The following is a 15,486-nucleotide window of genomic DNA, read 5'->3' on the forward strand; positions in this document are numbered from 1 at the left end:
GTCAGCTTATGAGTTCCCGCACGTAGTGAGGGAGAAGCTGGATAAGGAACTGAGGCTGGGGAGGGTGGCCGGCCCATTTCGGGAACGACCAATCGCGGATCTAGTAGTCTCTCCACTGGGGGTAGTTCCCAAGCGGGAGAAGGGGAAGTACAGGCTCATTCACCACTTGTCTTATCCCAAGGGGGCGTCAGTGAACGATGCGATAGATCCGGACCTCAGTTCTGTGCATTATCAGTCCTTTGACGAGGCACTGGAGGTGGTTCGCTCTCGGGGTCGCGGGGCCTTGATGGCCAAGCTGGACATTGAGTCCGCCTTCCGCTTGCTCCCACTTCATCCTTCCTCATTCCGGCTGATGGGGATGAAGTTCGAGGGTGAATTTTTTGTTGACAGGTGTTTGCCCATGGGCTGCTCCTTGTCATGTGCCCTTTTTGAATGCTTCAGCTCCTTCCTGCACTGGGTAGTGCAGAGGGCGTCTGGGGGCGGGGCCGTGGCTCACTACCTGGATGATTTCCTGCTGGTAGGGGGTCCAGATACTGACGAATGTGCGGCATTGATGCGGGTGATGCGGGATATTACAGCAGAGTTTGGAGTGCCGCTCGCGCACGAAAAAACGCAGGGACCATGTACCTGTCTGACGTTCCTAGGCATAGAGATCGACACTGTTGCCTCCCTATGCCGGCTCCCAAAAGATAAAGTCGACCGCCTACTTGGGGCGGTTCAATCAGCATGTCGCGCGGAGCATATCTCCATTACTGAGCTGCAATCCCTTCTGGGATTGCTTAACTTTGCGGGGAGGGCGATCCCCATGGGGAGGGTCTTCAACCGCAGGTTAGAAGCTCAATTGAAGGGGCCTCGGACGCTTAGCCACAAGCGTCGGGTGACAGAGGAGATGAGGGACGACCTGAGAGTTTGGGAGAGGTTCCTTGTTCATTTTAACGGGGTCTGCCTTTGGAGAGACGGGCCCATTTCCAATCAAGCCTTGCATCTGTTCACGGATGCCGCGGGCGGGTTTGGCTATGGAGCCTATTTAGACGGAGACTGGAGTGCGGAGCCATGGCCAGAGGGCTGGGCTGCCGCGGGTCTCACGCGTAACCTTACGATGCTAGAACTCTTCCCTATTGTGGTAGCAATAGAACTATGGGGAGAGAGGCTGTCAAATCGGTCAGTAATCTTCTGGTCAGACAATATGAGCGTGGTATACGCCATAAACAGGTTGTCAGCAACCTCACCGGTGGTGGTGACCTACCTACGGCACCTCGTCTTGCGGTGTTTGCAGCTTAATGTTCGCTTCACAGCACGGCACGTCCCAGGGGTGAGCAATGTGATAGCAGATGCCCTTTCCAGATTTCAATGGGATCAGTTTAGAAGGGTAGCCCCGAGGGCGGCAGCTGAGGGTCTAACGTGCCCTCTTTTCCTTTGGCAGCTGGCGGGGGTTGGGAGTCCATCCTCCCCATGATCAGGGCATCGCTGGCTCCTAAGACGTGGGCTGCGTATTCGGCGCATTGGAGGGCATGGGAGCGTTTCAGCTTGCAGAAGGGCTTCTTGTTGTGTCAGGCGTCTCAGGTACACGTTCTAGAATGGCTTGCGTGCTTGAAGCTTGAGGGTATGTCCAGATTGTCAGCTTTGAGCAGGTTAGCGGCATTGTCCTTTTTCAATAAAGCCTTAGGTTTCAGGGATTATACAGGTACTTTTCTAGTAAGGCAGATCTTGAAGGGATGGGGCCGGTTGGCCCCACCCGCAAAGGATCGGAGGGAGCCAATCACGACGGAAAGATTGCGCTCGTTGGTGGTAAATCTGGGGGCAGTGTGCAGTTCAGCCTACGAGGCGGTCTTGTTTCGGGCTGCTTTCGCGCTGGCATTTGCGGGGGCGCTGAGGATAGGCGAAGTGGTCGCCTCCTCCACAAGAGGGGAGGTAGGCGGTATTAAAGTGGGGCACGTAAGGACCACGGACGGTTGCGTGCTCTTGCTCATTCCCAGATCCAAAACTGATCAGGCTGGGAAAGGGGCCTGGTTGCCTTTAGCCAGACACGAATACACAGAGTGCTGCCCGGTATCGAGCGTGGCGGATTATTGCCATGTACGGCCGGTCGGAGGACTACAGTTTCTCGTGCACGAGGACGGTAGTTCACTTTCAGCTTTCCAGTTCCGCAAAGTGCTTGCCAAAGTGGCAGCGGCAGCGGGATTGGATCCATCTAAGATTGCGCCGCATTCATTCCGCATCGGGGCAGCGACTAGTGCTGCGGCCTTGGGGTCGTCGCAGGCGGTCATTAAGAAAATGGGGCGTTGGAAGTCTGAGCGATATAGGGGCTATATTCGCCCATTGCATGCTTAGTGATGAGGGTCTGTAAGGTGTGTAACCTCTTGATTCCTTCCCGACTTGGTGGGGAGTGGGGGGGGTGAGAAAGGGGTATTGCCAGTGGTTTGTCACCATTTCATTGTCCCCATCCATGTTGTTATAGGTACAGGAAAGACCCCGGTGCGCGTGTGGATTATTGGGCACTCCTTTATCCACTGGGCGGCTATCAGGGCGCATCATTCCCCGGGAGGGCAGCAGCTAGGATTGGCAGCATCCAGGGCTAACATTCGCTGGCTCGGGCGCAGGGGTCTTAATTGGAGGGAGCTTCCCGCTCTGTTACAGGATGCACATAGGAGGTGGGGAAAGCCTCAAGTGATTGTTGTGCATCTGGGCGGAAATGACTTGGGATCCATTCCCGTGTTGGATTTAATACGGATTATGGTTGCGGACATTAAGTGGGTGTGCACATGGCTTCAGGATGTGCGGATAGGTTGGTCTAACATGGTTGCACGGCTGCGTTGGCGTCACATTGTGACACAGAGGGCAGCGTACAATGTCCGCAAGAAAGTTAATAGGGAAGTGGGGAGAGCGGTCACGGCCGTGGGAGGTTTCGTCATTAGGCATGACACTATTACGGCCGACAAGAAGGCCCTTTACCGACCGGATGGGGTTCACCTGGCGGACGTCGGGTTGGACATTTTCCTGGCTAACCTTAAGACAGCCATCTCATCGGTTGTTTAAAATGAACATTTATTAGGGCATTAGTTAGTTTCAAAGTTCTGTGCTATGGTTGGCATCCGACCGTTGTTAACACAGCGTTATTTATATATAAAAAAAAAAAAAAAAAAAGTTGAATTTGGTTGTATGTTATATTGTTATACTGTTATTTAAGGGCTATGTTGGTTAAGTGTGGCGGCAAGAGGCGTCTTTTGTGGCGGTCGGGCAAGGCCCTGGGAGCGGGCGCAGTGTGAGCAGAGTGATGGCCCGAACACAGGGAGAGGTGTCGCCCACTAAGTGCCGGCTTAGGGGTTCCTCTCCCCCCCTTTTAAAGAGCTGCAGGCCGAAGAGCTCTACATAACAAAATCTCTCTCACTGTGCCAATGAGCGTGCGCAACCCCTGTGCCACGCTGCAGACATCGGAGGGGCCTTGTCCGTCAATAAGTAGGGGTTAGTTAGCTAGAAGAAGATGCCGCCACCAACTGGAATGAACTTGCTACAAGTTCAGGGATAGGTTGATTTTAGCTGCCTAATTATTGGCTAGATTAGGCAGAATTCAATTTGTTTAATAAACGCGACCGTGACCGGTCTTTTCCCCAAAGTAGTTGTGTTGTGTTTTTATTGAAAACGTAGGACGTAATAGGAGGTTTATCCCTTATGGAAGTGGAGGGCCCTCTAGTGGGCCTGTAGCAAAATTAAGGGATAGCTGACTTGAAGTCTGGAGGATTCTAGAAGTGTGTGTATGCTACAATGTTGCAAATGTGTGGGAGGGTGTACCTCTTGCCTTTATAGGGTCCTGTTCCAGTGGATTCGGCCTCTTCCTGCCTCCAGACTTCGAGGAGAACTTTCCCCGCCCGCCCGTCCCTGGATGAAGGTATGTGGCGGCAAGTTAGGTTAAGGGTAAGTCAGTCCTCGGCGGGGGTAGGTTTAGTTGAACCAGCCCCATAAGCCCGAGGTTGTAATTTAGTCATCCACCTCTCTCATACGTGTTGGACGATTCGTTTGGAGAGGATGCCTTACTGGGTTGGTGAAATTGTGCCCTAGCTGGCGGTCGGGCAAGGCCCTGGGAGCGGGCGCAGTGTGAGCAGAGTGACGGCCCGAACACAGGGAGAGGTGTCGCCCACTAAGTGCCGGCTTAGGGGTTCCTCTCCCCCCCTTTTAAAGAGCTGCAGGCCGAAGAGCTCTACATAACAAAATCTCTCTCACTGTGCCAATGAGCGTGCGCAACCCCTGTGCCACGCTGCAGACATCGGAGGGGCCTTGTCCGTCAATAAGTAGGGGTTAGTTAGCTAGAAGAAGATGCCGCCACCAACTGGAATGAACTTGCTACAAGTTCAGGGATAGGTTGATTTTAGCTGCCTAATTATTGGCTAGATTAGGCAGAATTCAATTTGTTTAATAAACGCGACCGTGACCGGTCTTTTCCCCAAAGTAGTTGTGTTGTGTTTTTATTGAAAACGTAGGACGTAATAGGAGGTTTATCCCTTATGTGAATTACTACCACTAGATGTCAGTAACATATTGTTTGACAATATTGTATTTACCTCTTACAGTTTTTATATTACCAATTTTTGTGTGTGTATTTAATAAAAATGTTTAATTACGCAAATTAACAAAAAAAGGTTATACAATGTGCTTTCATTACTTATTTTGCCCCTTTCACTGCAATATAGCTAAAAAAATAATTTTTCTCCCATTCTGAGAATTGAAAGTGGGAACTGCAGATTTAACAGGCCTAACCTAATTCTCTAATTTGTGTCAGCAAAAGTAAAAAGATATTACAAAACAGGTTTTACCAATGACAGCGGCTAGCATTCCATACTCTAGTAACAAGTTCTGATTGGCTCGTTGGGGAGTTTTCCTATTGAAAACATTTGCAGCACACAGAGAGTTTTCACTGTTTATCTATTGATAAAGTGTTCACACTCTGCTAATTTTTATTTATGTTAATTTATTGCAATACTACAGAACAGTCTTAGGGCCCGATTTAATAACGGTCTGTCCGACATGATCCGCTCAGGGGATCATGTCCAACAGACATCGATGAATGACGACATCGTAAAATTGCACATGCAGATTGGCCGCTAGCAGGGGTGTCAATAAGCCCTCAGAGCAGGCGGACCACTTATGGAGTAGCGGTCTTAAGGCTCACACGGAAACAGGGGCATCAAGCTCCATTCAGAGATTGATAATTTGGCTCCTTGGAATTAAAATGGGCTTGATTTGGGATGAGTTTGCATTTATATAGGGTTTTGATCTCTGGTTAGTTTTATAAGACCCAATTACTACAGCAAGCTTGTGGTAGCAATAACCAGTCACTTGTAAATGCTGGTAATTTATTGCACGCCCATAAACGGCTGAATTTGCTCGTTTGCAGGCGCACAATAAATTAGCCCTCCACCTGTAATCTAGCCCATTGTTAGATCCCTCCTTTTAAACGAATATCTTCCACCACTCAAATAAGGTGTTTAATGTTCTTATAACTTTCAAGTAATTTTTGTTATCACTATGAAAATATTGTAGGAACCTCTAGCCTCATTTTGTTCTCTGTTGATACCTGAGCTCATTGATTCTTTTCTCTGTGCAAAGACAAATTTTCAGGTATCCCAAATAACGATAACTGAGTGAGTGTAAAAATAGGCAACATCCTGAAAAAAAATGTATACAGAGGTTTTGTTGTACAAGCATTCTATGATATTCTGTGCTCACGCATAAGCACACTCCTACACACAATCATACTATAACACACATACTCATGCACACTAATATACATGATCACACATAAGCACGCCCCTACACACACTCATACTATAACACACATACTCATGCACACTAATATAAATGATCACACATAAGCACACTCCTACACACAATCATACTATAACACACAACTCATGCACACTAATATACATGATCACACATAAGCACACTCCGACACACATATAGTAATATAACACACATACTTACTCATGCACTCTAATATACATGATCACACATAAGCACACTCCTACACGCAATCATACTATAACACACATACTCATGCACACTAATATAAATGATCACACATGAGCACACTCCTACACACAATCATACTATAACACACATACTTATGCACACTAATATACATGATCACACATAAGCACACTCCTACACACAATCATACTATAACACACATACTCATGCACACTAATATAAATGATCACACATGAGCACACTTCTACACACAATCATACTATAACACACATACTCATGCACACTAATATACATGATCACACATAAGCACACTCCTACACACAATCATACTATATCACACATACTCATTCACACTAATATACATGATCACACACAAGCACACTCCGACACACATATAGTAATATAACACACATACTTACTCATGCACTCTAATATACATGATCACACATAAGCACACTCCTACACACAATCATACTATAACACACATACTCATGCTGTAATGTCCTTACATAGCAAACATTAACTCTTTATATGAATGATGCACTTGCAACTTCTAAATGTAAACTGGCACTTTATTTACTGCATGACATAGCAAGGTGCTCCTGTAGATTTGCACACAGTAATATGGATAGATACACATATATAGTCCTTTATAAGGAATGGCTGCTGCACTCCTTATATTAGCAGTCCTGTACACTGTGTATGCAGCACTATAGTAATCCAGGGTAACTGATAACTGTATAACTGTTAACTGTATAACTGCAATATAACTTATAATGTGTAACTGACAGTTCTTACTCTTCCTGACTGGCTGATGCTGTATCCTCTGCAGTGATCTGTAGCTGACATTACATTTATTAGTATCAGCAATTGTCAGAGCTCAGATTCAATCCTGGTACTTTATAACTGCATCACAAACTGTCACAAGATGGCTTCTCTGAACTGTACTGATTCTAAGCACAGCCCACTTGATGACATCATCTTTGTATGGAAGCCTCAATGTGCCATCTGACCAAACAGGAAGTAAGCACAACACTACATCTCCTTTCCTACTTATTTTTTTTTATTTTTTAAAATAAACTTAACTGCACAACAACAACTGTAAGATAAATCAGTCTTCTCCAGCATCCTCTTGTATTGTGGACGTGAAAGCTGCTTCTTGTTTCTTACGTTGACGAAAGTTTCTCTGATATGTTGCATGTTGTCTCCGGCGAGTGTCTCTGAGATTAACTTCAGGAGACCAACGAACAACAGGTGTTCGTTGCCTGGGAGTACGAGCATGACTATTGTGGTCCTGGATAGAATTTCCTGACTCATCATTACAAGGTTCTTCTTCTGAGGCTGGTATTTCTGAGTCATCTTCTGTAGTTGAGTCAGAGCCTGTGTTTGGATCATGCCAAACACCACCCCAGATATCAAAGTCATTGTCTGATTGCATTTTTAGGTGATGGCCCTCACCAGCCTGTTCTCTCCTCTCTAGCCGTGGTCGTAGTTGGTTCACATGGCGGCGACACACCTGATGGAGTGGTTATAACATACATCTTTGGGCCCTCAACCTGGGCAACAACACCTGGTGCCCATTTTTCCTCTGTATGGTACACCCTTTACCAAACCAAGTCTCCTTCTGTTTAGGTCCGTGAAGGTTTTCCCACTCTCATTTTATCTTGCATGATGTGGACTGTTTCTGCTACATCTGGTGTGATTAAATCCAGCTTTGTACGGATTTTCCTGCCAAACAATAGTTGAGCTGGGGCAACTCCCGTGGTGGGGTGTTGAGTAACCCTATATTGTTGCAAAAATTGTAAAATGTTTTTAGTATTAACCTGCTTCTCTGCTTTTAGCGCTTTCAGTGCCCTTTTAAAGGTTTGGACAAATCTCTCTGCTTGCCCGTTGGTGGCTGGGTGATATGGTGCCGTCCGATGATGGTGAATTCCATTCATATGTAAAAAATTCTGGAAGTCTTGTGACACAAACTGGGGACCATTGTCTGTGACCAGTTTTCTTGGCAACCCAAATGCTAAAAACAGTCTTTCTAATGCTGATATGACTTCAGTAGTTGTAGTCCTTGTCATTGGAATTACTTCTGGCCACTTAGAGTGTGCATCAATTATGATTAAGTATGAGATTCCATCAATAGGACCGGCAATGTCCAAATATAGTCTCTCCCAAGGAGTAGTAGGCCAGTCCCATGGTTGTACAGCTCCTCGTGGAAGCTGTCCTTGAGCTTGAACACACCCTTTGCATGCCATAACATAGTTCTCAATGTCCTTATCAATGGCCGGCCACCAAACATGACCCCTAGCCTTCTGTTTCATTCTGACAATGCCTGGGTGTCCTTCATGAAGGAGTTTTAACGTAGCTTGTCGTAGCCCATTAGGAACCAGAACTCTCTCACCCCATAAAATACATCCATTTCTGAGTGTGAGTTCTTTCGCTCGTAGTATGTATGCTCGCTGCACATCACAGCCAGTTCTTGGCCAGCCATCTGTCAAATACTTTGCCAGAAGTTGTAATTCAGTATCACAAGCTGTCTCCTTTGCAATTTGTTTGGCATGTACTATACCCGTAAAACACACACTTGGAAGGCTTCCTTGAACAACTGGTAAGGAATTCATTAGTGGAAGCCTGGACATGGCATCAGCATTGCCATGGGAATCATGGGCCCGGTATTTGATGCAGTAATGATATGCTCCCAAAGTTAGAGCATACCTTTGCAATCTAGCCGCTGTAGTGGTTGAAATTCCTTTCCTTGGATTAAAGATGGTCAGCAGTGGCTTATGGTCAGTTAAAAGAGTAAATTGCCTACCATAAATATAGTTATGGAACTTCTTAACAGCCCATACAATGGCCAATGCTTCCTTGTCTAATTTGGAATAGTTCTTCTCTGCCGTCGTTAGAGAACGGGAAGCAAAGGCTACCGGTCGGTCTGTCCCATCTGGCATTGTGTGTGACAATACAGCCCCTAAACCATAAGGCGAAGCATCACATGCTATCATGAGTGGTTTCTGAAGATCATAGTGCATTAACATGCGGGAACACAGGAGTAGGTTCTTGGATTCCTGGAAGGCTTTATTGCATTCACTGCTCCACAACCAGGATCGATTTGTCTCAAGAAGCTGATGTAGTGGGTGTAACGTATGGGCTAGCTGGGGAAGAAAACGGTGGTAATAGTTAAGGAGACCAAGGTATGATCGTAGTTGTGATGCATTCTGTGGTATAGGAGCTTCTTGCAAGGCCTTGACTTTGTCATCAGCAGTGTGTAGACCATGACAATCTATAACATGGCCACAAAATTCTAATTTGTCACGCATGAAAGCACACTTCTCCAAGTTGACCTTCAACCCGTAGGTCATTAGCCGCTGCAGTACCCTCTCTACATTGTGTCGATGTTCTTCCTCCGTCCTGCCCGTGATTAACATGTCATCTAAAAGGCATTGGACATAGGGTAGTCCATTTAACAGTTCTTCCATGGTGCGTTGCCAGATGGCTGGTGCAGGAGCAATGCCAAAGACCATACGATTATATTGAAATAACCCCCGGTGAGTATTGATGGTGAGTAACCTGCGGGAATCTGGATGTACTTCAAGTTGAAGGTAAGCATTTTTTAAATCAATCTTTGTGAAATGTTGTCCCCCAGCTAAGTTAGCAAAAATCTCTTCTGTTCTGGGTAATGGATACTTATCCACTGCTAACTGTTCATTCAACGCCATCCTAAAGTCTCCACATATTCGGATCTGTCCATCTTTCTTTCTTACCGGTACAATAGGAGAAGCCCACTCACTACGATGCACTGGGGTTATAATCTTTAACTCTTCTAACCTCCTCAGTTCAGCATCAACTCCTGCCCTTAAAGCGAATGGCACAGTTCGTGCTTTGAAAAACTTTGGCCTTGCTCCAGGTTTTAACTGTAACCGTACCCTTTTGTTCTTAACTTTTCCCAGAACACTTTCAAACACCGGGGCATATTTGGTCTTAATGTTCTGAATCCACTGGGCACGATCAACTCCAATATGATGAACTTCACTGTTTTTGAGGCTCTCAGGCATGCCAAGGGCCCGTATCCAGTCCCTTCCATAAAGAGGTGGGCCACCTGATTTTAGTATATATAGTGTAAGATTGGCAGTTTTACTGTTTGTACACACAGATACAGATGCACACCCCAGTGGCGTCAAGACTTCTCTGGAGTATGTTTGTAGCTTCAAGGTAGTGGGCTGCAGCAATACTGGAATTTCCAGCTGTTTCCAATCTTTAATTGTCATAACTGAAACTGCAGCCCCAGTATCTAAGTCCATGGTCAAATCTTTTCCTTCAATATTAACATGAACGGTCAAAGGCTCAGACACTGCTGTCATGGTGTATACAGTCAATGAGTCAAACTCTGAACAGTCATTTCCTCTTCTGAGTCTGATGTGGCTCCCTTATAAGCCATGTGGTAATTTCCCTTCTTATGAGTTTTGCTTGAGACACTCTGCTGAGATCCTCTGTTAGCCTTCTTTAAGTGTCCTATTTTACCACAGCCATGACAACGAGCATTTTTAAATCTGCATTCAGAAGCTACATGATTCTGTGCTCCACATCTGTAACAGTTAATAGGCGATGCTGCTTTTGCTGAATATTTACTGGCTGGTTTAGTCTGTTGCTTCACATTAGAGAAAAATACCTGTTCTTCCTTAGTGTGAGAATGCGTCTGCAGTAAACTAGTGTCTCGTGTGGCCTGTTCCAAAACAGAAGCAATCTCTAGTGCTTTCTGGAAGGTCAGGCTCTCCTCCTTCAAAAGTCGCCTTTGAATAGATTCTGTACTGATACCCATAACAAACTGATCTCTAAGGGCAATATTCAGATACTCCCCAAAAGCACAGGTGCTGGCCAATTTCTTTAAACTGATTGCAAATGTAGATACAGTCTCTTGTACCCCTTGGCGCCTGCTATAAAACTTTAACCGCTCAGCAATCTCTAATGGCCGTGGTTGGAAATGTGTTGTTAAGATCTGTATTATTTCAGACAAAGACTTGGTGGCTGGCTTTTCTGGGTGTAGCAGATCTTTTAGAATCTCATATGTTTTAGCACCAATAGTTGTCAGACAGACAGCAACAGACTTAGTATCTCCAATGTCATTGGCAAGTAAATACTGCTGTAGTCTTTCAGTCCAGGAAACCCAGTTATCTGTTTCAGGGTCAAATTCTTTCAATGCTCCAAATACAGCCATTATAGCGTGAGTTTGTGGTAGTATACTCGTCGCCAGATGTAATGTCCTTACATAGCAAACATTAACTCTTTATATGAATGATGCACTTGCAACTTCTAAATGTAAACTGGCACTTTATTTACTGCATGACATAGCAAGGTGCTCCTGTAGATTTGCACACAGTACTATGGATATTTACACATATATAGTCCTTTATAAGGAATGGCTGCTGCACTCCTTATATTAGCAGTCCTGTACACTGTGTATGCAGCACTATAGTAATCCAGGGTAACTGATAACTGTATAACTGTTAACTGTATAACTGCAATATAACTTATAATGTGTAACTGACAGTTCTTACTCTTCCTGACTGGCTGATGCTGTATCCTCTGCAGTGATCTGTAGCTGACATTACATTTATTAGTATAAGCAATTGTCAGAGCTCAGGTTCAATCCTAGTACTTTATAACTGCATCACAAACTGTCACAAGATGGCTTCTCTGAACTGTACTGATTCTAAGCACAGCCCACTTGATGACATCATCTTTGTATGGAAGCCTCAATGTGCCATCTGACCAAACAGGAAGTAAGCACAACACTACACATGCACACTAATATAAATGATCACACTTAAGCACACTCCTACACACACTCATACTATAACACACATACTCATGCACACTAATATACATGATCACACATAAGCCCACTCCTACACACAATCATACTATAACACACATACTCATGCACACTAATATAAATGATCACACATAAGCACACTCCTACACATAATCATACTATAACACACATACTCATGCACACTAATATACATGATCACACATAAGCACACTCCTACACACATTCATACTATAACACACATACTCATGAACACTAATATAAATGATCACACACAAGCACACTCCTACACACAATCATACTATAACACACATACTCATGAACACTCATATACATGATCACACATAAGCACACTCCTACACACAATCATACTATAACACACATACTCATGAAAACTCATATACATGATCACATATAAGCACACTCCTACACACATTCATACTATAACACACATACTCATGCACACTAATATACATGATCACACATAAGCAAAGCATACTCCTACACACAATCATACTATAACACACATACTCATGCACACTAATATACATGATCACACACAAGCACACTCCTACACACACTCATACTATAACACACATACTCATGCACACTAATATACATGATCACACATAAGCCCACTCCTACACACAATCATACTATAACACACATACTCATGCACACTAATATACATAATCACACATAAGCACACTCCTACACACAATCATACTATAACACACATACTCATGAACACTCATATAAATGATCACACATAAGCACACTCCTACACACAATCATACTATAACACACATACTCATGAACACTCATATACATGATCACACATAAGCACACTCCTACACACAATCATACTATAACACACATACTCATGAAAACTCATATACATGATCACATATAAGCACACTCCTACACACATTCATACTATAACACACATACTCATGCACACTAATATACATGATCACACATAAGCAAAGCATACTCCTACACACAATCATACTATAACACACATACTCATGCACACTAATATACATGATCACACATAAGCACACTCCTACACACAATCATACTATAACACACATACTCATGAACACTCATATACATGATCACACATAAGCACAATCCTACACACATTCATACTATAACACACATACTCATGAACACTAATATACACGATCACACATAAGCACACTCCTACACACAATCATACTATAACACACATACTCATGCACACTAATATACATGATCACACATAAGCACACTCCTACACACAATCATACTATAACACACATACTCATGAACACTCATATACATGATCACACATAAGCACACTCCTACAAACATTCATACTATAACACACATACTCATGAACACTAATATACACAATCACACATAAGCACACTCCTACACACAATCATACTATAACACACATACTCATGCACACTTATATACACGATCACACATAAGCACACTCCTACACACAATCATACTATAACACACATACTCATGCACACTAATATACATGATCACACATAAGCACACTCCTACACACATTCATACTATAACACACATACTCATGAACACTAATATACATGATCACACATAAGCACACTCCTACACACAATCATACTATAACACACATACTCATGAACACTCATATACATGATCACATATAAGCACACTCCTACACACATTCATACTATAACACACATACTCATGCACACTAATATACATGATCACACATAAGCAAAGCATACTCCTACACACAATCATACTATAACACACATACTCATGCACACTAATATACATGATCACACATAAGCACACTCCTACACACAATAATACTATAACACACATACTCATGCACACTAATATATATGATCACACACAAGCACACTCCTACACACAATCATACTATAACACACATACTCATGCACACTAATATACATGATCACACATAAGCAAAGCATACTCCTACACACAATCATACTATAACACACATACTCATGCACACTAATATACATGATCACACATAAGCACACTCCTACACACAATCATACTATAACACACATACTCATGAACACTAATATACATGATCACACATAAGCACACTCCTACACACAATCATACTATAACACAGATACTCATGCACACTAATATATATGATGACACATAAGCACACTCCTACACACACTCATACTATAACACACATACTCATGCACACTAATATACATGATCACACATAAGCACACTCCTGCACACAATCATACTATAACACACATACTCATGCACACTAATATACATGATCACACATAAGCACGCCACTATACACACTCATACTATAACACACATACTCATGCACACTTATATACATGATCACACAAAAGCACACTACTACACACACTCATACTATAACACACATACTCATGCACACTTATATACATGATCACACAAAAGCACACTCCTATACACAATTACAGGGAGTGCAGAATTATTAAGCAAGTTGTATTTTTGAGGATTAATTTTATTATTGAACAACAACCATGTTCTCAATGAACCCAAAAAACTCATTAATATCAAAGCTGAATAGTTTTGGAAGTAGTTTTTAGTTTGTTTTTAGTTATAGCTATTTTAGGGGGATATCTGTGTGTGCAGGTGACTATTACTGTGCATAATTATTAGGCAACTTAACAAAAACAAATATATACCCATTTCAATTATTTATTTTTACCAGTGAAACCAATATAACATCTCAACATTCACAAATATACATTTCTGACATTCAAAAACAAAACAAAAACAAATCAGTGACCAATATAGCCACCTTTCTTTGCAAGGACACTCAAAAGCCTGCCATCCATGGATTCTGTCAGTGTTTTGATCTGTTCACCATCAACATTGCGTGCAGCAGCAACCACAGCCTCCCAGACACTGTTCAGAGAGGTGTACTGTTTTCCATCCTTGTAAATCTCACATTTGATGATGGACCACAGGTTCTCAATGGGGTTCAGATCAGGTGAACAAGGAGGCCATGTCATTAGATTTTCTTCTTTTATACCCTTTCTTGCCAGCCACGCTGTGGAGTACTTGGACGCGTGTGATGGAGCATTGTCCTGCATGAAAATCATGTTTTTCTTGAAGGATGCAGACTTCTTCCTGTACCACTGCTTGAAGAAGGTGTCTTCCAGAAACTGGCAGTAGGACTGGGAGTTGAGCTTGACTCCATCCTCAACCAGAAAAGGCCCCACAAGCTCATCTTTGATGATACCAGCCCAAACCAGTACTCCACCTCCACCTTGCTGGCGTCTGAGTCGGACTGGAGCTCTCTGCCCTTTACCAATCCAGCCACCTGCCCATCCATCTGGCCCATCAAGACTCACTCTCATTTCATCAGTCCATAAAACCTTAGAAAAATCAGTCTTGAGATATTTCTTGGCCCAGTCTTGACGTTTCAGCTTGTGTGTCTTGTTCAGTGGTGGTCGGCTTTCAGCCTTTCTTACCTTGGCCATGTCTCTGAGTATTGCACACCTTGTGCTTTTGGGCACTCCAGTGATGTTGCAGCTCTGAAATATGGCCAAACTGGTGGCAAGTGGCATCTTGGCAGCTGCACGCTTGACTTTTCTCAGTTCATGGGCAGTTATTTTGCGCCTTGGTTTTTCCACACGCTT

General features: G+C 43.6%; 2 protein-coding genes across 2 annotated transcripts in view; both read right to left on the reverse strand.

Moving 5' to 3' along the window:
* Positions 1 to 15,486, reverse strand: part of LOC128661174 (integumentary mucin A.1-like) — a 95,065-nt gene that overhangs the window by 30,612 nt on the left and 48,967 nt on the right. The gene's annotated exons all lie outside the window — the stretch shown is intronic.
* On the reverse strand, positions 5,548 to 9,514 carry LOC128661740 (uncharacterized protein K02A2.6-like). The gene is made up of 2 exons (XM_053715959.1): positions 7,619 to 9,514; positions 5,548 to 5,591 (listed from the first exon to the last, which is right to left on the reverse strand). The coding sequence occupies exons 1-2, from the start codon at positions 9,498 to 9,500 to the stop codon at positions 5,548 to 5,550; spliced, it is 1,926 nt and encodes a 641-aa protein (XP_053571934.1). The 5' UTR covers positions 9,501 to 9,514.

Source organism: Bombina bombina, chromosome 5 (assembly GCF_027579735.1).
Source record: "Bombina bombina isolate aBomBom1 chromosome 5, aBomBom1.pri, whole genome shotgun sequence".
Taxonomy (NCBI): domain Eukaryota; kingdom Metazoa; phylum Chordata; class Amphibia; order Anura; family Bombinatoridae; genus Bombina; species Bombina bombina.